This window comes from Poecilia latipinna, unplaced genomic scaffold, assembly GCF_001443285.1.
Source record: "Poecilia latipinna isolate Pla-1442-1.1 unplaced genomic scaffold, P_latipinna-1.0 Scaffold2184, whole genome shotgun sequence".
Classification (NCBI taxonomy): Eukaryota; Metazoa; Chordata; class Actinopteri; order Cyprinodontiformes; family Poeciliidae; genus Poecilia; species Poecilia latipinna.
Genome location: NW_015114800.1, coordinates 21069 through 47805, shown reverse-complemented (window position 1 = coordinate 47805; position 26737 = coordinate 21069). Strand labels below are relative to the sequence as shown.

Below are 26737 nucleotides of genomic sequence, written 5' to 3'. Positions count from 1 at the left end.
AGATGACACATATTTTTAAAATGGACATAAAATTATTCATGGTTTTCAAAAATGTTGGATAAATACAAATACACACTTTACTTTTCAGATTTGAAAAGCAAATCTAGACAGACAAATGCCTGTCTAAAAATGTCATTTTAGACAGACATTTGTGCAATAAAAAAACTCTTGTTTGCACAGGTGGGACCTGTGTTGTTGCATTGGCCAATGCAATAGACCAATCAGATTATTAGTTATTATGGGCAATATAAGTTACATCATGCAAAGAAAGTTGTAAGATGTTATATTTGATGATAATGTTAACAGTCAACCAAATTATATTTAACCTCACAGCGAAGCAATTGTAAGCTTAGAATGACACGGGGCATATTTATAATTGGGGACCTTAGTGAAGCACTCGAAGTACCATTTGTCACCACAAATGGAATTCAGTGGTTTGTAATTAGCATTCAAAGATATATTGCTAAAACTCGAAGGAACAGTTTTCAGCATGTTTATATCTTGGCAGATGTCTGCAGGGCAGGCAGAAAGGAGATTCTTTTTTTCCCTACCATCTGATACCCTGGAGTAGTTTTTGCTTCTTTTTTTTTACCTTTACATTCCTTATTGGTGGATGACTATTTTCTCCTATGTGAAAGGACATACTTAAGGGCCCTTAAGATTAACTCACTTTGATGACGGTCACCCTGTGAAGCATCTTTCGTAAGTGCATGCATTTTTCAAAAGGGGACACTTATCTGCATTCTTGTTTTTGAATGTACCAAACCCTATCCGTCTTGTTTAACTCATCCACTTACCTTTCCATGCCCCACTTGAGAACCCCAAGCAAAGCTCGGTCAAACATTGCAATTTGAGGAAAGTAATTCATATGCAAAGATGAAACATGAGTTGTTTTGTAGAAAATGTTTTCATTTCAGAACTCCCTTCAAACAAGCTCCACTTCGATTTTTTTTTCCTCTTAGTTTCTTCTTAAATACGACAAGTATATAAAGGGTCTCATTAGTGCTAACTATGCAGCAGTTCTAGGAAGGCCCAAATATAATGAGTAAATAAATCGCTATAAATCCATACCAGAGGTAACAAAGTCCAGTCCTTAGAAAGCTACTATACTGCTGTTGACTGTGCTATAACCTTTAGATGCATCCCTTCTCCAGCACTCCTGAATTAATTTCTGACCTATCAGGCCTGTGCAGAGCTGCATGACATGTTAATGAAGGAAATCGGCCATTTGATCAGGCTATGTTTGACATGGGCACCATTGATTTAGAGATAGTTAATACGACTTAGAAATGGAATAAATTTGCAAATGAGTAAATAAATATGTCAGTGTATGTTATACATGAATAAATAACGTAATTTGTCTCATAAAATGTTTATCCACTATGTGTAAAAGTCATAATAATTTCATGAACAGTTTTATTCGTCCTTCTTCGTCCTCCACCATGAAGTTAACGTCGCCTCCCCAATTAGAGCCTAGCATCGGCAGAGGATGTCAACTTCAGGCCAACATTTTCTAAATTTATTTGATAGTCCTGCTCTACAGCTCAGAATGAATTTACTTTGGTGCCAGCAGTACCCACTGCGGTCAACAGGTGGGGCTAAAAATTTGATTGTGAGATTGTTCTGTCATTGATTTCCTGTCCAGGTTAACAAGTCAGACATTAAAATTTATCTGTTGAGCAAAAGTTAATTACATTATTTATGTTATGATGCACTGCTACACAGAAACCATGAAGAAATTAGTTAAATAAAGAAATACATATTTGGGAATTCACAACATATTAAATTATTATTATTATTATTATTATTATTATTATTATTATTATTATTATTATTATTATTACTGATTTTAATTCTTAAACATTTAGGGCAATGCACTATAACCATTTAAAGAATCATTAGCGCTTCATATCATTGTATCCAAATGTAAAACAATAAATTAAATTATACAATTAGGGCTTTGTAAGTTATTAAATTATTAATCTGTTTATTAGATTATGACATTTTTAGGGCTTTGCACATATTTAGGCATGTTGTTTAAACAAATAATGAGCGTAGTCAAAGTCTCTGATGTTGTGTGCACCTCCACTATGAAGAAGATCACTTGGACTCTACAGCTCTATTAAAAGTTCCCTCATGTCATTATCAGACCATGGTTTTGTGACTACTTGCTGTTGTGTTTCAGAATGATGTCGGCGGTCTTCGGAGTCTAACCAATAAGTGGACCACCTTCCTCAAAGCCAGGCTTGTGTGTTCAATTCCAGGACCAGATGGTGTGGACACACATTTTGATGAGCTCCGTAAGTGACTATGTGATTCAAAAGTGAGTCAGGACAATAAAATGACTTTTATCTTCTAACAGTGTTTTTCTGTGAGCATTGTATTTAATGAGCAATTGAATCAGCACATGCACAGTGGTAGATGTAGCCAATAATAGATTCCTGGTGAAAGCTGTAGAGTGGTGTCATTTAAAATAACCTTTGTGTTTCTCAACTTTTTTTTTTTTTTTTGAAGAGGACGTCTTTCTGCTTCCTACCAGAGATGAAAAAAATCCCATAGTTTATGCAGTCTTCTCTACTTCCAGGTAGGTCACGTTTTGTATCATGTTCACAAACTTCTTCTTTCACCCCTGGCTTACATTGTTCTGCATTTGACCGTTTCTTTAAGTTCCATTTTCCGGGGCTCAGCAGTATGTGTATATAGCATGGCAGACATAAGGGCGGCGTTCAATGGACCATATGCCCACAAAGAGGGGCCCGACCACAGATGGGTGGAATATGAGGGGAGAATACCATATCCCCGTCCTGGAACGGTATGTTGTCTGACACATAGATGATTACAGAAAGAAAAATTGGGTCTTTCCTGGCTATAGATGTTATTTGGACAAGTCGGGGAACAAAAACACCCCACAGCTTTCTTTTAAATTACAAAATCATAAACATTAACTAATTTAAATGTTGAGGATTAAAGGGTGAAACACTGAAGAAGCTGTAGGGCATGTTATCATTTGCTTACTCAGCGTCATTACAAATGACCTAACCTTGGCTTTCAGGAGGTTATATGACATGTTAATCAGGTTCTCATTTAATTTGTTTAAGAATTCTAATCAGGGCAGTGAACAGGATGCTTGGGGGATGTGGTGCTTTATAAACCTCAGGTGCACAATTGAGTGAGGGCTCAGTATGAGCTATGGCAAACAATAAAGCAGGGAAGAGGGGATGCACAGATGTTTCACATTAGATTGTCATGTAGTTGTCATTTTTACCACTAGATGGAGACATACATAAGGAAATGTGACAAAAGGATGTTCTTAATAGTTTAAAATCTATACAACAAAATATCTCTAATAATAATAATAATAATAATAATAATAAAAGGGGGAATCATTTTTCTTTTGTTTTTTAGTGCCCCAGTAAGACGTATGATCCAAGAATCAAGACTACCAAAGACTTTCCAGATGAGGTGATCAGTTTTATTCGATTCCACCCGCTGATGCACCACTCAGTTTACCCCCTGGCTGGTCGACCCGTCTTCACACGTGTCCGAGTGGATTACTCCCTGACTCACATTGTGGTGGACAGGGTTATGGCAGATGATGGGCAATATGAGGTCATGTTCCTGGGAACAGGTGAGACTTTTTTTTTTTTTTTTTTTTTTTTTTTAAACACCAGAGGGCAGTGGATCACATAGACTCAGCAAATGCTCATATGTATCAACAACTAACATTTTTAGCAGTTTAAGACTCTCTTTGTGTTCAACTACTAGTGATGTCTAGACAAAGACTGGATATACTGAATATACAATCAACTATACACACAATATGCATGGCTTACATAAGAAATAAAACCTTTGAAATCAAGGTGATACGAATGATTTCAACACTTTATTTCTGTCTCTGCTGCAGATGCTGGTTCTGTTCTGAAGGTGGTGAGCATCACTCAAGAGAAGTGGTCAACAGAGGAAGTGATTCTTGAGGAGCTCCAGGTCTTCAAGGTGAGATATACAGCTTAACCTTGGACACACAAATATATATATATATATATATAAAAAAAAGATTTGCTTTCAGACATATTGTAGTAATTTTGTGGTTGTCAATGGAGCAGCTGTCTCATAAAACCACAATGTGGTTGCCCTGCCTTTCTAATTGCCATGTCTTTTGTTTGTTCAACAACATCACCTATTATTTTTTCTTAAACCAATGCAGCAGTGTTTTTGAGGTGTTTTCCCATCTTGTTTCTACAGGTTTCATCTCCCATCTTAACATTGGAGATTTCTTCTAAAAAGGTACATTACCCATGTTGCCCTCACAGCCTTAGATCAGTGTGTCTACATAAATAACATTTCTGTTTGCCCTTTCGATAATTCGCACCTCATGCATTCCTTATGTCGCATGACGCATGCCTGATGTGTCACAAGACAAGCTTTTTATTTGCCCTTCTCCTTGCTTGCGGATGCATCCAGGTTGACACTGCGTTAGACTGTCCTCCTTCTCCTGCAGCTCTTTCACTCTGCCATCTAATTGCATTGGGGTCAGAGGTGTCAGTAGACACTTCAGCCCCAATCACAACTGCTATTAATCCTGAACACTGTCTGACCTGTTTGTGCCTGCATGTTGTTGTTTCCAGACATGTCAGGCCGTATCCTTCGAGTTGCATTTGTTGGCATTTTGAAGCTAATAAGATATTGTAACATACAATTAGTAACTAACGAACACCATAATATTGGATACAAAGTGCTTTGTTTTGTAGTTGTGCTTAGTTAAGAAAGTTACTTTAGTGACGCCATTTTTCTTTGTAATCACCACAAAAATTCCCAGCTTTTGACAGAAATAACTCAGTACATGACGGAGGAAAAAACTGTGCTCTCCTCTACATCAATAGTCAATTTCATCTTGGCCACAGTTTTAACAGTTATCAATAACTTTCTGGCATAATTTTGGTGGAAATATTTAAGTTTCACGCCTACGACCAGCACCCCATAGATAACAACCTATATATGAACACTAAAGAAAAAACATACAATAAAACGTGTTGAGCTTTCTCACAACGCTATTGTCTCTTTGTCTTTTGCAAGAAAAGTGTTCCACAGCTTAAATTTCAGAAATATTAGAGCATGAGTTAAAGTGAAAATTTCAAATGTCATTCTTATTCGTATAAAGCAAATTAGTGTTCACAGATATCTAAGCCGCATGATTAAAGGATAAAACAGTTATTACACTTTTCAGCTTCTGACACAAAATCACATTTCAAAAACTGTCATAATTCTCAGGGCAGCTCTCCTGTTTTTACAAAGTCCTCTGATATGGGAGAAAAATTCCCCCAATCACTGATAATTTCAGGTGTTAAGGAACTGACTCGTCCAGCATCTCAAGGAACTTCTCATTTTGAAATATAACGAACTGCCAGCGAAAGCAGATGCAGTTATGGGAACATCAGAGGCTTGCGTGATTAACCCAGAGTTATGACTACAAAACGGCATAAAGAAAGCATGAAGACGAACATAAACAATCAATAAAATAATCAACATTTTTCAATTCAAAAAACATTTTTGCTGCTAAATTACTGAATGAAGAACACATCAGCTAAAGAACAAAAACATTTAATTGTGTTTACTCAGTTATTTAGGTTCGTCAACCATCAGACTGGTGCAAAGTGCTGTTATTCCCATTCAGCTTTTAAGTGTTTCAGGAAACCCTGATTATTCACATAATTTCTTAAAAAATATATCTTATCATTCTTCAGTTGTTCAAATGTCAAAACTACTTGGGCTTTTTTTTTCATCCATACAAAATGTCATTTCAATGTGGAAAGACAGCAGTTGAAATAAATCATTAAAAGGTCCAAATTAACATTGCATTTATGCCAAAAATGACTGAATGTTAACATCTTACAGGAACCTTGTGTAGCTTTTCTTTTTAAAACAAATTCTACAAAAATGCTGTGTTTGATTTTAGCAACAACTATACGTGGGTTCCAAGGAAGGCCTCGCTCAAGTTTCCCTCAGCAGATGTCACCTGTATGGCCAGGCCTGTGCTGAATGCTGCCTGGCACGAGACCCCTATTGCGCGTGGGATGGACACACATGCTCCCGATATGTCCCGGCATCTAAGAGGTGGGACAGAGAGGAAATGAGATGCAGCTGTGCAGTTCATACATATAATTTTTTTTTCCGGTACATGTTTGTGTTCTTGAAAGAATTGTTGTTTAGCTTGGGATTTTCTGAAAATCACATGTTGTGCTTTATGTTTTTATTAGATCTTTTTGGTATGAGCAAATTGTTTTGTAGAGAGAAACTGTTTTTGATGTGTCCTTTAAAAATGCTTTGGTTAGAATTATTTTTTTTTTCCACAATTTATTCCGCACCCCGTCTCAGTGTCACCATTGTTAAACAAGCTGTGTATGTCGTTTACCCATGTTTTTGTTATTTGTCCTTTCATGCATGTGTCTAAATGCTACAGAAACAAGACCCAGCAGTTATGGGTCACAGTGCCTTATTATTAGACCGTGGGGATGCTGTTTTTGTTTTGGAATTAGTGGAGGCCCTGCTTTCTTGGTTACCCCTGATCTTTGAAAGTAGATCTTAAGTGATTATGTGCTACAGATGTCCCAGGAGGAAGTGGAGGAAGAAACAATATAAACTAAAGGAGCCCAAGTGAGCAACATCACAAAAGAGGACAAGTAAACTCTTGTCTGGTGTGACATTTCAGAATTATTTCCTGTGAAGCTGTTTGACAGAAAAAGAAATAGAATTAAACATATTGAACTTAAGGTAGAAGTAACATTTCTACTTCAGGATCCTTATCCTGGGGCAGTTCTGTAAATACCACTGTTTTCACTGCAGTTACTGCTAAAAACTGATCAGTGTTAAAATGTTCCCCATAAAATGGCCCTGGAAGGAAGACAGCTGTTATGAAATTTCTCCTAACCTCCAGTAGGGATATTTAAGGAAGGAAGGAGCATGTCCAATGGGAAAAAAAATGTTTTCCATGATATATTTTGGTCATCCAATTTAAAGGGCTCTATGGCTCATATTTTCTGCTAACTTCACCTGTAAATCACAAACTTGATGTGTTTTCTTTTTGTGTTGGCATTGAAAGTGCATTCTTAAGTCAAAGTAATATTTGGATTTTAATCTGTTTATATTAGAATGCTTTACAGTATTTAAACAGTACAGAATAGTTCACCATTATAATCTTCATCAGAGGTGCTACTCATCTTTTCTGTTCCACAAATGCAGTCAAGCTGGAATTCTGATTTATGAAATACATTTTACTTCATAACACCACTGAAATCATTGTTGAATTGACTTTGATATTGTCAAAGAATCATCCATTATGTTTTTTTCCCCCCTCAAATCACAGGCTTTTACGCTTGTAAGGGGGGACTTTTCCTATTTTCCTCCTTCACTTGACAACACTACTCTGTTGCAAGTACAGAGCGGGAGGACAAAGGAAAACATCAAACTGTCAACAGATGTAATGTAAAGAAACCACAGCAGCAGTCAAAACTGAAACAACTAAAAGACTTGAGCAGATTAAGTGTTAATGGTAATAATTAGGTTTCTAGGTTTGAAGATTCAGAGTGACATAATTCAAACATGCCAAATCAGAATACAAGTAAATGAAATGCAGCTTCTTCAGTAAAATAAAATACACCTGCATACCTTTTATAAATAATAAAGGAAACAAATTGAGTTGTGACTGTAAAACATTTGGTGCTTTTTTTGCATTCTGGTTTGGCATCCTTGCCTGGGGTCTTACTGTATGCAATTTGCTTGTTCTCCCCATGTGGATTCTATCCAGGCACTCTGGCTTCCTCCCATAATCCAAAACATGACTGCTAGGCTAACTAGCACTAGGCTAACTAGCACTAGGCTAACTGGTCTGTCCCAGGCTTGGTTGTTCTGGATTACCATTCAGTGACCGCATGACCGTCCACAGAGAAGCAAAGGCATCTTAGAACTGTTTGTAAAGCAAAGATAATTTGTGTAAAATAAGCAAAAAGGGATGCCAATGTAAATTTATCAATTTAGCTTTATCAACAATTGTGTCCATTTGTGTACATTTTTCTACTTTCACACTTGTGAAATTGTAAGATCTACTAAGAAGGAGATTTACATTTCTTATAACACCAAGCCATAAACTACAAGAAGGGTACAAATCATTTTTGTACATGACTGCATGAAGCTTAATGAATGTAGATGTGCATTCATCATCTTTGTCTTTGCTTTTCAGACGTTCCAGAAGACAGGACATTAAAAATGGAGATCCTGCCATTCAGTGCTGGGACACAGAAGACAGTATGTAGACTCTATTCTGCTTGGAGACTTATGCTATAAATCACATTAACATTTCCCACTATGCACATTACTCAGTTGCTACAATGCAGGAGGAATAATTAAAAAGATTCACAGTTGGATAATTACCGATTTTTGTTTTACGTTTTCAGGTCACGGTGGCGGCAACGTGGAGGAGAGAGTTCTTTTTGGAGTTCAGAACAACTCCACCTTCCTTGAATGCATCCCAAAGACTCAACAGGCCCAAATCCGGTGGTACATGCAAAAATTGGGATCTGAACGTAGGGAAGAGGTCAGTGCTCATAATAATCCACAGATTGTTTGCACAAACCAGCCAAACACTCTGGCATGAACAGTTTAATGTCTTCCCAACTTACTCCTCTTTCTCTAAGATTTCTGAAGATAGCCATTATTGCTTTCTTTGGATGTACCTCAGTTCTTTTTTCTTTTTCTGGTGGATCAGAAAGCATGGACGTTATTGGGCCAAAGACAATTATTGCTTACAAAAGAATGTTACAGTATCCAGAAACTTTATATTTGACTTCAGCCTCTCTGGCTGTTGAACACGTTGCTACAGTTTTCATCGCTCCCTGTGTAGCTGACGTTTATGGGTGTTTATGACTTTCCATAAATTTTTGCACCTTTCCTGTCCTTGAGGGAGGTAAGGAATGACTTACCTCCCTCAAGGAGGGAAATTCTGCTTCAATTCCCAAAGTGAAATTGAAGCAGAAGTGAAATGTGCAAAACTGTATTATGAAAGTGAATTTTAATCAATATTTTACTGTCACTACTTATTTTATCAATGATCTGGATCTTGTAGATAAGGTGTGTGTGTTGTGTGTCACTGTATTACTAAGTATCTGCCCGGTACCAAGTAAATACTAAACTACTATCATTGATATGAATTTCGATACTGATGCTTTTTTCCTGAAATATTGTTATCAATGAAATATTTGGTGGTTTGACTTCAGTTAGTTACAGTTGTAATAAATATATTTTAGGCAAATAAAAGCATTTTAACTATAAAATGACACAAATAGAAATAAAATATATATATTTTTTTTTTTCAGTTTCTCTGGTCACATATTACATTGTGAAAGCCGAGAGAGACAGACAGACTGTTTGTGCAGACAGTGTCGGAATGAAGCTGTGCTTGTGAGGGAATTGAACAGGCTGAATTTAAAAGAAAACATACCTTTGTAATGTTTGAGCACAAACATTTTAATTCCTGCGTATGTGCTGACATGAACTACTTGAGGAAAGTCAAGTAACTTTCTTAATATATGGAATAGAAGAGAAGTTGCAAATAAAAGTGTTAACTATTCACCTTCGTACCCATATCGATATATAGATTGATATGCCCAGCCCTTCTGGCAGATAAGAAATTAATCCTTTGGATTAAATTGATTGAGACCAACGAGGCACAACTCACAACTAAAATACTTCCCTCTGTAAAAACATGTTTTTCAAATCAACAACAACAAAGGTGTACTGTTTAGAAAAAAAAATAGTGTAGCATCTTTTCTAAGAAATCGAAATAACTGGTATCTTTAGTAGAAACTAGTTGACGTGGCACATGATAAAAACTCCAAAGAGGGAAAAGGCGCATACTTAAAAGATCTATTATTTTTAAGTAGAATATATGAAAGTTTATGTTCAGAAGTTTTTCATTAAGTCTGATAGGGAAACATTACAGACTTTGTATTTGTTAACTAGAAAATCCAAAAATATATGTATATATATATATATATATATATATTTTTTTTTTTTTTTTTACCTAAACAGAAAACTTGTACAATGGTTTAAATACCTATTTTAAGAACTGCAGACAAGGAAAACCTAAAATTGTTAGAAACTCCTTTGCATGCAAAGTATTCCAACACGTGAGCTATCTTTGGCTTCAAATGGGAATCCAACAGCTGTTTTCCAACTGCGTTCTAAAACCCTTGGTCATAAAAATTTAAGACAAGCAGAGGTGCAAAGAAAAACATGAGGTGGAAAAGACGATTTAATGTGTAGAAATAGACTCATTAGCGATAATTTTCTTCACTGAAACAACAAAGATATGTTTATTCAGCCCTTCTTTCTCCTGTCCAAACATTTATGGTCTTGTTTCTCCCATTGTTAATGGCCTTCCTGCTGGCTCACTTACACACTCCTCATCTCCGACTCCAATTTTCTTTTCTTCTAATTTACCCTCTCAGCTGTCTGCTTTTGGCTTTATGTCTCGGGAGAGAATCTAAGTCCAGACAGGTGCAAAGGACTCCTGCCTTACAGACTCTGACTAAGGAAAACACCTTGTTCTTTTGTCTTTGGTGTGTTTGTCTGTCTCTGTGTTTATCTTTGCAACCCCACAGCGGAAACCATAACAAAACATTCGCAATGCACAGCCATGTGTTTTAGGGTAGCTAACACAATGGGGTGTTTTTGTCTAGGAATGCAGTGATAGTTGACCCGTTGCACCAAAGTAATGGTGTATAAGCAAAGTCTTCCTCTGAAGGTCCTCTGAGTTACAGAAAGAAGTAAAGATTAAATGAAATACATAATATTAATTCAGAGAATGTGTTAGTTTTGCAACAGCCAAGTTTAGTGTTTTATCATAATGTGCAAATGACATATTTAATGCAACAATAAATGTTTTAAGAATAAAATACTAAAACCTAAGATCTCCTTCAGACTAAACAGCAACCATTGAATGTATGTGTATTTATCTGACTAAAACAATTACATTTCAACAGAAATCACTCACATTTGTTAGAAATTTTAAAAGTGACCTAAGTTCAGTGAAAAAGGATTTTTAACAGAACATATTGTGGCTATGCTTCAACCATTTTAGGAAGAAAATCTTGACTTAGTGTGTAGCAGCCACGTCAACAAAACGGGATGGGGCTCATCTACAAAATGAGTCACTGAAGTTTTCTGCTAAACAAGCTGGGTGTTCACAAAGGACTTTGTCAAAGCACTTAATGGGAAATTGAGTGAAAGGAAAAAGTGAAATTCACAGACAATTATGTGACCAATATGGCCCCTCACTTTGTTCTTGATACAAGGGGGAGCAAACAACTCGAGAGCAACAGCAGAAAGATCAAATATAGAGTATTTTATTACAAAGAAAGTCGCTTTCCAATAGTGACAATAAAAACAGTCCTTTTTCTTCTTAATAAAATCCAAAGTTCAGTAATTGTCCTTAAAAGAAGTCACCAATCCGAGGCCACCAGTTGGGCTCCACTCATCACGCTGCTCCAGGTGACGGCAATCTGCCTATAAGTCGCTCACTTGCCGATCCTCAGCTGACTCTGCGACACTCCAGCACTGTTCCGCTCTTCGGCGTGCCACGCCTCTTTTCAGACTGGCCCAGAGGCGTGGGCAGGTTCCCTTCTGCCCAGATCCTCTGCACTGAGCCATCGGCCCACCTCTCGGCGCTCCGCGCCTGGCACACACGCGCCTGTTGTGTTTATAAAATTCTTATCTACAGTATTTAAGTTTAATATCTTTCTCCTTCTCTGTTTTTGTTTTATTCTGACCAATTTCCACGTTACCCTTACATTTCTATCCCACCCTAATCACCTCACACTTTCTATCATGATGCTGCTCAGTTTGTCGACTTGGTTTTCTTGTGTCTTTCATGTTGTCTAGACAGCTTCTCTCTGTGTTTTCCCCACTTTGTTTTGATGGAGACATCCTCAGCCAGCTGCAGTCTGCACCTGCAATGTAATGCTCACTCTCCTCATGTGCTCCCTTGTTTTTATCCCACCGCTCAGGTTATTAAACATATTAACTGAAGAAATGTAGCTGTCATACTCACAACATCCTTGCACGTGTGTATGTTCACCTAATAGAGTCTGAAATATTTTACCATTAAGACATAACTAATGAGAAAGGCATGAATGATGATAAAATGCATGCCGTGTGTTCATTAAATCAAGGCTTGCCCTCTTTTACAACATGTGAATTTAATTTGATACTTAAGGTGTCAGGGTAACTAAAAGAAAATACAAATATGCATCTGGGTGTGCCTTCGATGCAGAATTGTTACTTTGATGTGCTGCATTGCCATTATTTTTGGAGTGGCTAAATCACACACCATGGTACAAATATACACAAATAAAACAGACCATCTGGGTGAGTTTAAATGTCTGGTGCTGTTTCTTAGTCACAGATGGCTTTATTTCGGACTGTGGAGACGCTTAAAAGACCCAAAATGAGCACATAAACGCTGATTGAATTGTTTTAAATTGAGAAAGACTTTTATATGTTCGGAAAAAACTCACGTTTTGCCAAGTCACTGCAGTGTATTAGAACACGGCAGTGTGATGGAGTAGGTAATATAACACATGTCATATTTATTTACAGCCCTTCAATGGCTGTAAATATGTATATATTTTATTGTGATTTATGTCACACACCAACACAAATCAGTGCATAAAGATTTGGTAAACGGAAGGAAAAATATAACTTTGACATTCAGTGTTTTCTTTGTTAATGTCAATCACATTTTTTCAGCAGGAACAGAAAACTGTATAAATGTTTAATGGGTACAAATACCTTTGCAGTGAACTGTAGACACTAACATTCACAAGAAAAAACAAATCTGTCACACACATACAATTTGTGTTACTTATAACTTCAAATAGTCACAGGAGGACTATGGATGTTTACTTTTGAAGAAGTCAGACATGTGCAAGCAGTAACAGTGCACACACACACACACACACACACACACACATGCACTGTTTCTCATGGTCCTTCATGGTCATCTTAACACTGCTGCATTGCTTCAAGTGGAAAAAGAAGCAGTGCCACGAGATTAATCATCTGGAGGGTAAAGAATGGCAGAATCCGAAAGACTGACCTGCTGTAGATGTCCAGGTTTCTATTCTGAGCTCTTGGATGAGTCATCAACGCAATGTTCGATCCAATTTGGTAGGCTTGGAGTAATTCTGGAAAAGTTCCCATGTTTTTCCACATTTTCTTCATTTGACAATAATGGCTTTCACAGTGGCTCATTTCAGTCCCAAAGTTTTTAGGCCCTCCTTATGCTGAGATGGGTCATAAGGAGACTTATGATTTCTTCAAATCAGGGCATATTGCATTGTGTTTGAGATCTTTTACCATTGTTCATTATTGTTATGTGACAGGTTGTATTTAAGCAATAATTTGATTTCAGGTTGTCATTGTCCCTTATAGATGTAGTTGGAAACTCATAAGTGTATCACAAAAGTAAAATTACAGAAATAATTTTTTTTTTTTAGATTACATACACTTTCAATCTTAATACCATATTGACTGGAGTTTTTTTTTTTTTTTTATAGCAGAAGGCTTTATTTGAAAACAGATGTGCTCTTTTCATCTCAGTCTCTCTGATGAGTCTCTGTCATGTTTGTTTTTGCCTCCCAGGTCAGGCTGGACGACCGTGTTGTCCACACAGACAGAGGACTTCTAATCCGCTCCCTCCATGCCTCTGATGCTGGCGTATACTTCTGTGTGGCTCAGGAACACACACACTTCACACACACTCTCCTTCGTCTCACGCTGCAGCTTCTCACACACGGACAACTTGACAAAAAACCCAAGCTCAGTGAAGATGTCGCAGAGCTGCACCATAACGCAGAGGCCCGTCAACGTTACAAGGACTATTTGAGAGTAATGAGCTCTCCCGTCCACTCCTTGGAAGAGTACTGCGATTCACTTTGGCTGGATAAGAGGGCGTCCAGGATGAGAGGGAAAAGTTTAGGACATGGCAAATGGAAACACATGCAGGACATGAAGAAGAATAGAAACAGGAGACACCACAGGGACAGAGAGGAAGACAAAGAGAGAAAGAGCCGAGGGAGGATAATCAGGGCAGTGTGAAGGCGAAGAAGAGGGACAAGACATGAATATTTTTATAAACAAACTTTGTACTGTACATTTAAGTAGGGGGTTAAGGGTGAAACTAGTGGGACACAGAAATGTAAAGTTGCTGCCCCAAATGAGGTTCTGACAAAGTTCTGCCAATTTGATATCTGACTAATTATCCAAATGTTTCTAAACCTTTACACTGTTTTTTTTTTTTCATCTGTATGTTTATACCTTGGAAAGTGAAAACGATACCGATTGCACACATGGTAACTACACACAATTAGTTTATAGTGACAAAGCAGTTTTTGCAACTTTATCGTCTATAAGCTTTAAAGCCATATTTCTTTCTCCAGCTGAATTCCATCAACACGACACTGCTTAATAAAAAATGTTAAAGGTAAAATAAATAAAAAAAATCTAAATACTTAAAGAAAATTTGACGACATTGCATAAATGTTAAATGAGTGTAAATAGTTCTGTAACATGTACAGTAAGTGTAGCATTCTTCTTTTTCTGCAATACCGTTTTGTATTTCTAAAAAAGATATGTTGTATTTCCTCCCTCCTGTTTGATGTAGACTTGATAGAGTTTGCTCATTTACTACTGTTTCTAAAAGATATTTAAATAAAATTACCTCACATTCGTGATCAGTTTTATTTCGTTTTTCCCATGATAGGCAGATATGGAATCAAACACAGTCATCGCTGCACTTAAAGCGCATAAAAAAAAAAAAAAGGGTTAGGGTTAGTTCAGCTGAGCCTCTCCTGATTTAGCAACTCAATTCCCCCGGCGCTGTGCAGATGCCACAGTGATTCAGGACCAGCTGGTCTGTTGTTCGATGCGAGTGTGGGTAATAGGAAGTGGGCATTTTCAGGAACATGAAAAACAATACATGTCTCTAAAATGTTTTTAAGGGAAAAAAAAAAAGTTTAGAAAGCTTGAAAAGTAATTTAAGTAGCAAGTGTTATATAACCAAAAGCACCTGACCTGATTTACATTTTATAATTACATAAGATTCAAATCGATGGAGCATTTGTGCATTACATACTCCACACAGTAGCATGTTTTCTTCTATACAATGCATTGCTGTGACAGCAGAATACGTACAAATTAAACAGGGTTGTTGATTAAATAAATGTTTAATTGTCGTTGATGTAAGAGCTGAATATTTTTGCACTCGTCTACTTTGTGTTTATTCACAGTGAAATTTCATGCTTGCTATAACAGAAATAATAAATATTTTAGGCACTTCCTCCTCGTTTATAGTTTATTTATCAGTCAGCTACAGAGAGCAAACTGCTTTCTCCTCTCCAAAAAGGAAACTATAAAGGGACACCAGAGTAGCACAATAACAAGCAGTGAAAAAGCTCAGAGCAAGTCCAACATGTTCCTTTCACATTTCTTGCTTAATGTAATAGACTCTTAAGAAGTTTGTTTATTTCTAACATTGGCAGAAAATATGTACTACCTTTAGAATGCTGTAGTAATTAGGTCGTTATGTTTTAAAACAAATCTGGGAGGATTAATCCCACTGTCAAGTAAAATAACTGCATGCTAGACACATGCAGCTCTGCTTAGGCTTTTTTTTACTAGGACTGTTCTAACCTTGGTAACGTTTTATCCTGGATAGAAAGGTTTGCTCAATAAATCCCATGGTTCTTCTTAATACGTTCCCTGTGCGTGGTTAACCCGGAGGTTAACATGACCTTTACATTTGAATGGAGAAAAGTCATTAGGAGATGATTTAGTGGTATGATATGTGGCTAGAGAGGATTTCTAGAAGGAAGTGGTGAATTTGATGTGATTGGAGTAATGAGAGTCCTTTGGGAATCCCTGTGGAAGAGCTACGAAATAATGGCAAACACAAAGGCCCTTTAGCAGAGTACCATTAAAAACATTTATTTACTTGTGCTCTGATCCATATGGTCAACTTCACCTTCACATTCACATGTGAACTAAATATAAAAAAATAAAACTTGTACACAGTCCATGACTCCAGGAAGTAACCATTTCTCAATAGCTGAAAGTCTAGACCCTAGGAAAGGGTAGGGTAAACAAGAAACTCCTGCAAAAATTAATTGGAAAATAAATGTGAGGTGGGAGTTTAAGGAATGTCTTAAAAAATAATATAAAAGGTCAAAAAATTGGGAAAAATGTGCAAAGCTAAAGGGATTCAAGGAACTAAGAAAGTTAAAATGTAAGACTTATTGTGCTAAGACCTACACTACTCAATGCTTATTGTTGCTGATGAAATACCTCTACAAAATATTACAGGGAACAAAGGATTTCTCAAACATATGTGAAAGAATCAAGGCAGCACACCAGGTATAACGTGATGTAAAGCTCAAAAATGTTGATTTTACATAATACTGCCCCTTTCGGGCATATTGGTCTTGTGATGGTCAGAGGGAGAATAACAAGTAATTGGCCCATTCCTCTTTAAACTGCTGGTTTCATTGTCCACCTGGCTTTTACTGGCAAACTAGGAGCACGGCATGCTTACCCAAACTTAACAGATTGCCAACTTCTTTTTTTTCTAAAATCCATTTTCTCTGATCCCTTGAACCAGGACCCAGTAACGTCCTATCAACAGATTGTTGTCTCTTTTTTAACATATTCAAGCCAAACCAAAGTCACAGAGTGGTTGTTGTTAATGTTGAAAATCCGGAACAGAACAATATCTGGATCAGGATCTGGACTGGCCACAAATTGCAGACAGCAGTTCAGAAATAGACGACTCGCGGGCCGGATGTGGACCGTGAGCCGCCATGTTAGGGCCACCGACCTCGAATGGCCCTGAATGTGTGACTGTTTGAGGGTCACATGTTCTTATACAAAGGACTTGTACTGACAGGCACTTCAAGCAAGGCTGTGTGAGTATAAAACTTCAGGGTCCTATTAAAATTCATATGTCAAAAACTCAACACCCAATCATCATGGGAGGCTGTGGTTGCTAAATCACCAAGACTAGAAAGGGTATTTCAGAGGGCCTTTATGAAAACTGTGTGCGTTGTTGCGAGTGAATGTTTTCATCTGATATATTCAAGTACACCACATTAGTGTGAGTTATTTCAGGCGTTTATCTTCTATTATTGTTTAGTGTTGGCTTCTCAATGCCCAAATTAAGACGTCTAAAGCCATGACAGCAGGATCTGAGGCAAAGGGGGAAGGAAACGAGTGGAATTGAGATGTTAGACGATAGAGTCATTTCTCTGTTTTTATTAAAGGGTCTTCTGCAGCTGTGCAGGTGTGTGCTGTTCAGGCGTTGACAGTCAACTTCTGGGCCAATGCATAGGCAACCAAGTGTTGCAGAGGTCTGTTGGGCTGAGGAGTATTAATGGCTGCCTGAGGGGTTTTTAGAAAATGAGGTATGTGTGCATGAGCTGGAAACAGTTGTTCCTTCAGTGTAATAACTACTTGCACTCCCTTCTGCCTAATTTACAGACATAGGTAATCTCTCATCTCTGCAGGATCTGTGGCAGGACGGGCAGGATATAGTGACTAACGTGCACCATGTACTAGCTGTTATATACTGCATGTGAAAAAGCTGCTTTCAAAAGACATATAAATTCAGGAAATACCTCCCTGATCTAGTGTTCTCTTGTGTATTAAGCTGTAGGTCTGTATTGTTGGACTCAAGGCTTTTAGTGAGGAACATTATCATCTCCAACTGGGCCAAAGGTCACAAAAACATCAAAAGACTGCTATGCATTTCAGATAAAGGTTGTAATATGTTGTATTCAGACTCCCATCATATGTGAAAACACTTGAATAGTTTTTTTGTTCTTGTCTTGAGCTCATTAATGTCCAAATACATGGCTAATTTTAAACTTTGTGACAGTTTAATGTTGCGGGACTACCTTCAATTTAATTGCTCTCTGAAAAATATCTTATTTCGTCCAACGTGGAAATGTCAGTCATACAAACCTTGGGAGACGTCTTTAGATTTAAGGCAACAGCCTTGTCATATATTACTCATTTTGCCGGATGACAGCTATAGAATGTTGAAACATGTGCCTTGCTACGCTACACATAAATTATTGAAGAAAAGACAAAAACAGTGTTGTTGCGTCCAAAGTATTTGGCAGTCCTTTATTTGATTTTCTTTTTTCATGCTTAACACAAAATCCTTCCTGCAAAGAACAGAAACTGACTGTACTCTTTAGTAATATTAAAAATGAAGTTGACGGGATATCATTTAGGATTCCCTTGTCAGACTTTTTGCCTCTGAGACTATATCAAGTAATTTAAAAAAAAAAAAAAAACAATCCATGGATTATTGATTTAAAAAAATTAAAGCGCAAGAACTTTGACTGATGGTATAAAGCCCAGAGATAAAAGACATGTCTGGAAAAACAGATAGTCTGTTTTCTCATACAGAAGGATTTTGATTACAAATAATTAAAATGATTAGTGCCGCAGTTGGTAGCACTGTTGCCTTGTAGCAAGAAGGTCCTGGGTTTGATTCCTGGCCCTGGTCTTTCTGCATGGAGTTTGCATGTTCTGTGCATGCGTGGGTTTTCTCCAGGTACTCCGGTTTCCTCCCACAGTCCAAAAACATGACTGTCAGGTTAACTGGTCTCTCTAAATTGTCCCTAGGTGTGTGTGTGTGTGTGTGTGTGTGCGTGTGTGTGTGTGTGTGTGTGTGGGGGTGTGTGTGTGTGTGTGTGTGTGTGTGTGTGTGTGTGTGTGTGTGTGTGCATGGTTGTTTGTCTCTGTGTTGCCCTGTGACAGGCTGGCGACCTGTCCAGGGTGTACCCCGCCTCTCGCCTGAAATGTTAGCTGGAGATGGGCATCAGCAACCCTCCTGACACCACTAAGAGACAACGGTGTATAGAAAATGGATGGATAAAATGATTCCTGTTTTCCTTTACAGAAAACAGAACTGTGACTAAGATGATTATAACTGAAGTGATCCCTTATTTTGTTAGATCAGATATGCTAATGATTAATTTTAAATGAAAAAAGTTTTGGTTAAATGAGTTGTGGTTTTTGAGAGAGACTATAAACTGTGCAATGTATGATAGAATGAGGTGTGACAACTGCTGTGAAATTGTGGTGAAATAAAAGCACATGACAGATGAGGAACTGGCCTTAGAGGTTTTCATGAAATAAAGAGAGATATAAGGAAATAGAGGGGGGAAGATCATGCCTATTGCCTTTATTTACACCTATACTGTGTGAAAATGGTTCAACACCTCATGAGGTTGTGGTTCGGATTGGCCATCCCTCATCAGCTTTCGAATAGCTCCTGATCAGGTTTAAACTCTGCAGGTTTAGGAATCTCAGTACTCTTTGGATAGAGAGCTGGTGAAGTGTTAACCTCTCAAGGAGGTTTTAATTGGAGAGGGGCTTAGCCCTTCAGACAATGAAACCCCTTATCATCACAGGGGAAACCAAGGAACTAGTGGATTTCTGCTTGCACATCTGGGAACCTGACATTGGCATAATAGACACCTACAAGCAGAAGAAAAGGCAGTTCACAGCTCCTTTTGTCTCCTAGCTGGAGTCACTAAAGGAGCTATTACTGCCATTAACTTTTAACTTTTCTTCAGCATAGAAAGTATTCCTGGATTGCTGATTGTATTTTTTGTGTGTGTATGCTGTTTTCTGAAATTCCCAGCCTGTTCTGGCAGATGGTTGCTCAGACTGAGCCTGGTTCAGTTGGAAGTTTATTCCTGCTAAAGCGGAGTTTTCCTTTTCATTGTTCCTTGAAGATGCATAATCACTATAAAGGAAGATTATGGAGTCACTGTCCCAGTACAAGTGACTGTCCATCGTTGCTACATGTTCATCCAGGAGAAGTAAATACTGCAAGTCAGTGATTCAATGCGATATGCTGGGTTTCCTTCCTTAGATAGATAATATTTTGACAAGTTTAAAAAATAAGCTGAACATGATGATTGTTTGAAAACAAAGATCAATTTGGAATGCACGTGTCTGACTCAAAATGTGATTTTATGCTGGACTGAATTACATCATATGTTGTGAATTGGTGCCTTTATATATTAGCTTAATTGAATGGACAGAAACAAATTCCACAGTATTTCAGACTTTAGACTCTAAAATGAACTTTCTCTCTTTACAATTTTCTACAACACTTAAATGCAACTTATTATTTGATTTGATCAGAAAATATTAATTGAATGTGGCAAGTTGCACTGTAAGCATAGCTCTTTTTTTGTGTAAATGTAACCAGATACAGCACTGTAGATGTGAAAACAAGTCTTTGGTAAAAGGGAACAATATCTAAACCCGTCATGTTCCCCCACCAACTACTTTTTATGCAAGTGGTGTTAAAAAATGCAGTATTTTGTTCAATCATAATAAAAAGTGTTGCGTCTGAAAATATTCCGCCTTGCCAATAAGTTGCACTTGAAACAGAACTGGGAAAGGAGCTGCACTGACATGTTTCACTTCCAAGAAGTAGATTTGATGCAATGCTAACTGCCTTGAAAGGAGGCCTAGCATTACTCAAGAATATGTTTAGAGGTAGTCTGATTCATTCTAAGTGTGTTTTACAACCAGCTTTGCTCAAATGAACTATGAAAACCTTTGACATTTTTCTGGTGCTTTTTGGTTTTTCCTGTTGCAATACTCAAAGTGGTGTTCTCTATAGCATATATGTCATAATCTGAAAAAAAGCAGAATCATAAGCATTGCTTTCTTTCAAAATTATGCAACAGTCAGTCTGATGTTATTGAAATTCAAGAAGTAAATGGTGGCAGTAGAGGGTAGAGAAAACTGTTATTGAACATAATAAACAATAGCCTATGTGGCTGTCCTGCGTCTGCCCTGTATTGTAGAAACCCCAAACCACATCTAGTGCCACGAAAGTTAATGAGCTGAGTAAACATGAACATTTTCCAGAACCGTGTGGTCCAGAAAGGATTTTCAGATATCTTCCTAGCATCGGTGTAAAGAAAGTACTCAAATTTCAAACAGGATTTTTCACATGAACACACATTTTTCCTATTTTTTTCTTAAATCATATCAATAACTTACAGCTTCCAGATAGTCTGGTGGAGTAGAGAATATAGCTCTGCCAAACTACATGTCGTGTATGTTTATTTGATTCGTGTTGGTTTTGAGTGACAAACATGAATACATACTTACTTTGTTCCTTAGCTCTAATATAGTCATGCCAATTTCAGCCCTGGCAGTGAATATAGTGGTAAAAACACATAAAAGAAGCCATTTTTAGGAGCCTGTTGTTTTAGGAAACACAGTTCAAGGGATTGTGTTAGATTTAGATTGGTATTAGTGATGATTAAAAGTCTGAACACCTCTCATTGGCTCTAAATAATCAGTTCCTGAACTCAATATTTGGACATATATATCTAAAAATCAGTTCGTGAGATCCTGAAACCAAGATTTTATACTGCTTTCCCAAAAATGTACAATTTTTAAGATCAAGGTCAGAAAAGGTTGAAGAAGATCATGTCGACACCACGTAGAACTCTTAGTCCTCAAAACTCTGTAAATATCTGGATTTCATCTGTTCATCTGTAATCTCTGCTTGGCATACAATTTTGGTTTTTTGGGCCCTGTGTGTTGGGTTTTTTGTTTCACAATGAGGCGACATCTGAACTAAAGGCAGACTACTTGGACAACAGCTCTGTCTTATATTGAAGCCATGCTCTTTTGTGCAATAAATCACTAGAATATTTTCTGAACTAAAACTTTCCACAAAAAATGTATTGATTTAACCAAAAGCACTAATTTATTTTGCTGGAAGCAAGCATCTAATGGACCAAGTTTAAAAACTGGAGGAATCACATGAATTAATATAAAAATTGGGGTTTAATTTTAACCCAAAACTTATATTTATAAAACAACTTAGAAGCTACTTTGATTAAAGAAAATGACCCCCCCCCCCTCTCCCTACCCCTCTTCAGCAGGAGCTGGTGGTGCAGTCCAATTATCTTCTCTAAATAATTAGGCACTCAAAGCCCTGACCAGAATTTTTGTCTAGGAAAACTCCCAAAGGTCAAACAAGATAAGAAACCAGTAAAACAAATGTAACAAGAAATATTAATAATAACCAACCAAAGATGAAAAATGAGTTGATAAAAATATATAAGTGACATAAATGTGAACCATTTTTCCATCTTTGAATTTTATGATGTACAAAAAGCAAAGCCCAGAAATATGTGCCGAGGTTAGGCAGCTTGGCCTTGGCCTCAGAGGAAGTGGTCTTCACGTTCACAGGCTGAATGTAGCAAACTTCCGGATAGTAGCCACAGCTGCCCTGGGGCACACAGACAAAGGCACTGCTGCCATCCACCGACACCACCAGGTACTCTGACCACCAGCAGTAGACAAGGTGGGTGGAGTGTCTTGCTCAAGGACACAGAAACAGAGGCGGGCATTGTCCATGTTAGCCAAGCTGAAGTGACAAAAGGCTGGACTGTCCCTCAGCTGTGAAAATGATTGATTTATTTGTTTATTTTAGCATTGTAGACCCCATTTTATGAATCATTAAACCATATTAACAACAACAACAATAATAATAATAATAATTATTATTATTATAACTGTTATTATAATTTTATGTTGAATAACCTGTAAATATGACAAATGCAAACTTGTGAGGAACATGTGAGATGGGTCTCTCACTAACTGAATGCTGATGAAAGACTCTTCTTGTTGATCCACATTTGAAACTGTAGCTGGGGAAAGTTATGAAGAGTCACAGTGTGATTCATGTGATCTGCAGTAAACACTTAATACTCAGTCATCGCACAAATTATACTTTTAATTTCACATGCTTCGTGTACTCCCATATCAAGGTGGAGTTAATGTCTTACAGTGTAGCTGTGAATATGCCAGATGAAGATACACTCTAATGTTAACCCTAATGTCCAGCAGTAAAAGTATTTCAGTTTGCATATCTCCCTGAGTGTGTGCGTGTGTGCGTGTGCATGTGTGTGTGTGTGTGTGTCTCATGTTGCTGCTGGCATCTGCAGATCTAAGTGGGAAACGGAGTGAGAATATCCATGAAATGGATATGCCTTTCAGTACAGTTTGATGCCGCACCTTGTTGACCTTTTGCCTTTTAATATGGTTTTCCATTTGGTCGCATATCTTTACCACATCTTTATTTTGCACTTCTGTGGCACAAACAGCCCTAATCTGATTTAGCAAACATTTTCCCCAAATTATGCAAGACATATAAACTCTAAGGACATCCGCCACAGGCTGATCTGAATGATTGTGAATCTTTTACCTAAATACTTAAAATCTACTAACCATTTTTTTTTTATCCCACATGCACAATATTACAGTTAGCATTTAAAGAGAACAGAAACTATCTTCACTTACCAACTCAAATGTACCCTTTTGCTAAGGCTCAAAACCTTTCAGGAAATACAACTTCACTTCCAGGAATAGTTTTATAGGTTTATGCAGCTCAGTACTAAACTATAACATTGCAAATGGCGGTAGGTTCTAACTATTTCTTTTAGATGTTAAAGGGAGTGAGGTGCCACAGTTGGGGAATGAAAAGCTTAGTTAAATTGTTTGTCACTCTAACAGCTGCAGCAACATGGGTTTTGACTTGATCCTGCTAAGAGCAGTGAAAAAGCATAGGCTTGTCAACATGTCTCTGCTAAATAAGTGTAGTTTTGCAATATTTATTTCCACTCAAGACGTTTTTTTAAGACATGCCTGCATATTTATCTCAGTCCATCACTTTAATGAGGGCCACGCTGGCTGTTTTGGAAAGAGAATTAGTTGTTGTTATGTAATAACACATGCACACAACAGTCCACTCTGTTTTTGCACATGGATGAGTTCCAAACACAACAGTTTTATTGAAAGCGAGGGATGTTAAAGTCCCCAGGTGCCAGTCTAAGTTCACAAACACGTTACAAAAGACTAAATCTGGCCAGTGTTTACCCGAAAAAACTAATGGAAAATGCCAACCTCAATAAAAACATAGTCAGACTAATTGTAGAAACTATACATACAGATCTTCAGGGATCCAACTAGCCACAACTTTAAGACATTTGTAGACTTCCATCACACGTATGTTAAAATACAATTTGTACTTAATTCTGGCATGACAGCATGGCTTTGCAAAAGCTGTGAGAATTGGCTTTTTCCAGCACTGTCAGTTTCAGTTTCGTGTTGTAAAGACAAATAGGAAGAAAAAGGCTTTCCAGATTCAGGCCCATTTATAGTTGAGAAAATGAAGGCTAATCAAAACAACAAAAGGTCCAGCCTGAAGGGTCTATTGTTTATACCTGTAACTGAAACATAACTTCCAGAGCTCTTCAACTCATAATTTGCTTCATTATTCACTCATAATGGCAAAGACCACAGCCTGGCGATCGTAGAAGGTCATCACAGAGCTTCCTTCGCTTTAAAAACAGACTTGTCTGATGGATGATTCTGTGCTTTCACGAAGGACAAGCTGCCAATGCCTCTCTCATGGTGATAAGGCCCATTTCCAAGCATTTGTCTTAATGAACTCATTCCACATCCATTGCAGACTAATTACTTTTCTTAATCATCACCAGGCACATGGAAGCCTATTATGAATATTGTTTATGTTAGGTTTTAGAAACTATGAACTTTTATATGTATGTGGTGTCTTTATTGTGCGTCTCTCTTATCGCTGCTGCTTGTCTTTACCTTGTGTTTTAGAAAACCAGCCCATATGGCACGGTCACTGATGCGTTTCCGAACCCCATGTGCATGTGGGTTGTCATGTTGCCTCATGCAACATTCCTGTTATCCAGCATAGGGACTTGCAAACTCCCACTGCAACTATGCAAGGTACAATATTTCTTCCCCTCTCAAAGTGCTAGCCTGGTAACAGGTACACCAGCCACCAATTTTGGCAAGCATGAAGGGCACAGTTATCATCAGAACAGAAGGATATTCAACCTACGTCACCTTCTGCCAGTGACAGATGACTGCACTCACTGCCACTTTATGGCTCTTTCTGCAATACTTAATAGTGAAATATGTGAACGAATGAGCAGGCCATATATTTCACATGAGACATGGAGGTCACATTTAACCTGCTTTGAATTTTATGGTGGTTCAAATTTCCATTTAATGTTGCGTGTGTGTGTGTGGGTGTGTGTGTGTGGGTGAATGTTGCTGAATAAAAAGAAAAGAGAAAGATGAAGATATAAAAGTTGTGATCATATAGTATGGCATCCTCAGTTCTAGATTCCTTTTTCCTAGAATTTGTTACTTTCAGTACCTTGAGTTATTTAGGTATTTTGACCTGATTTAATTCTCTCCTGCTGGTTGTATTAATGTCTTGACATTTACTTGGATTTTTGAATTACCAATGAAATTAAGAATATTACGACTCGTTCAGTAAATTTATCCCTGTCTTACAATTCTGTCTAAATCTGGGATTTCTTTTGGCACGGTCTCTGACCTTATTACTGGGAAAAACATCACTAAGCTGCCAGCAAGTACCTTTTATTATTTAAAGTTATATTCATCCTGTAGGATAAATATACATGATATAGATCCACAACATAAACATCAAACTACTGCGTATAATCCTAGAGGGATCCAAGAGAAAACATGTCCCCAATGCACTTCAAACTGGCTTTGTTTATGCAAAGTGTATGGTAATGGTTATTCTCTCATGTCTGTAACTGTTAGATTGTTCAGATGAGGGAAAATAAGGGAAGATGGATTACAGAGAGGTATTACTCTGCTGTATGATTTGTAAGGCTAGTACTATTATGCAGATGAGTAGGTTATATGTTGTTAGGCACCAAACAGCATGTCATTATTTCTGTAATGGCAGTGGAACGTTAATGTTATGGCTTATGCAGTAATGTGCTTTGTCTTGCCACACGACTCACCCTTAGCACCAATTAGCCACCTGGTACTGCATCTCACATGCTGATATATAGCCCAATCTAGCCTAATTCTCTATTCTATGTTGTGCCTTATTTCAAAATGTTGATTTTCTTTGTCTTGGACAGATTACTCTCATACACTGTAAAAATGGATTCTAGGCTTAGGTTGGTGAAGCTTCGTGAGTTCTTTTTAGGACAAAAATGTAGCATTATAGGATGAACAAAAATTGGGTTGATGTCTTATGTGAAAAAGTCAGCCATAGAAAAGCCATTTTTTAAACAGTTGTGTACTGCAAATAGTTAACTAAATAGTCAGGCTAATAAAAATCTAAACTATTCACTCACTAATCCATCCATCCATCACCATACACGTGATGGATGGATACACGGGAGACAGGCACCAGGGTTTCTGGTGCCTGTCTCCCGCGGTCAACAGGCGAGGAGCGGGGCACACCCCGGACAGGTGACCAGTCCATCACAGGGCATCACTGATTAATATGTAAACTAATTTTAAGAATAAACAGAACAACACCAGCTGGCACAAAACTACAACTCTGACAGCACGTTTCTCGTTGTTCATTGCGATCTTCAGATATGTGCTGCTTGCAGGGCTGCAGATTCACTGGAGATTTGCTCCAAAAAAGTTGACATGTACTCCTGGCGTTGCTCAAGATTAAACTCCTAATTATGCTCCTCCACAATGAGCAGCTCTCTGATAGCAGATCGCACCTTTTCAGGTCCACTGCGGTGGTTAAGATGCTATG

General features: G+C 37.7%; 1 protein-coding gene across 2 annotated transcripts in view; it reads left to right on the top strand.

The window, feature by feature from the left end:
- sema3d (sema domain, immunoglobulin domain (Ig), short basic domain, secreted, (semaphorin) 3D) overlaps nucleotides 1-14856 on the top strand; it is a 36974-nt gene extending 22118 nt beyond the window's left edge. The window contains exons 9-18 of one of the 2 annotated variants that reach the window (XM_015017764.1): nucleotides 2186-2300; nucleotides 2515-2584; nucleotides 2668-2812; nucleotides 3406-3628; nucleotides 3905-3993; nucleotides 4243-4284; nucleotides 5957-6111; nucleotides 8234-8298; nucleotides 8448-8587; nucleotides 13693-14856. In XM_015017764.1, coding sequence (XP_014873250.1) covers nucleotides 2186-2300; nucleotides 2515-2584; nucleotides 2668-2812; nucleotides 3406-3628; nucleotides 3905-3993; nucleotides 4243-4284; nucleotides 5957-6111; nucleotides 8234-8298; nucleotides 8448-8587; nucleotides 13693-14148 — 1500 coding nt within the window. In that variant the 3' untranslated portion in view covers nucleotides 14149-14856. Of the gene's footprint in view, nucleotides 1-2185; nucleotides 2301-2514; nucleotides 2585-2667; nucleotides 2813-3405; nucleotides 3629-3904; nucleotides 3994-4242; nucleotides 4285-5953; nucleotides 6112-8233; nucleotides 8299-8447; nucleotides 8588-13692 lie in introns of both variants that reach the window. The other variant, XM_015017763.1, reaches the window with a different exon arrangement.
- The last annotated feature ends 11881 nt before the right edge of the window (nucleotides 14857-26737 follow it).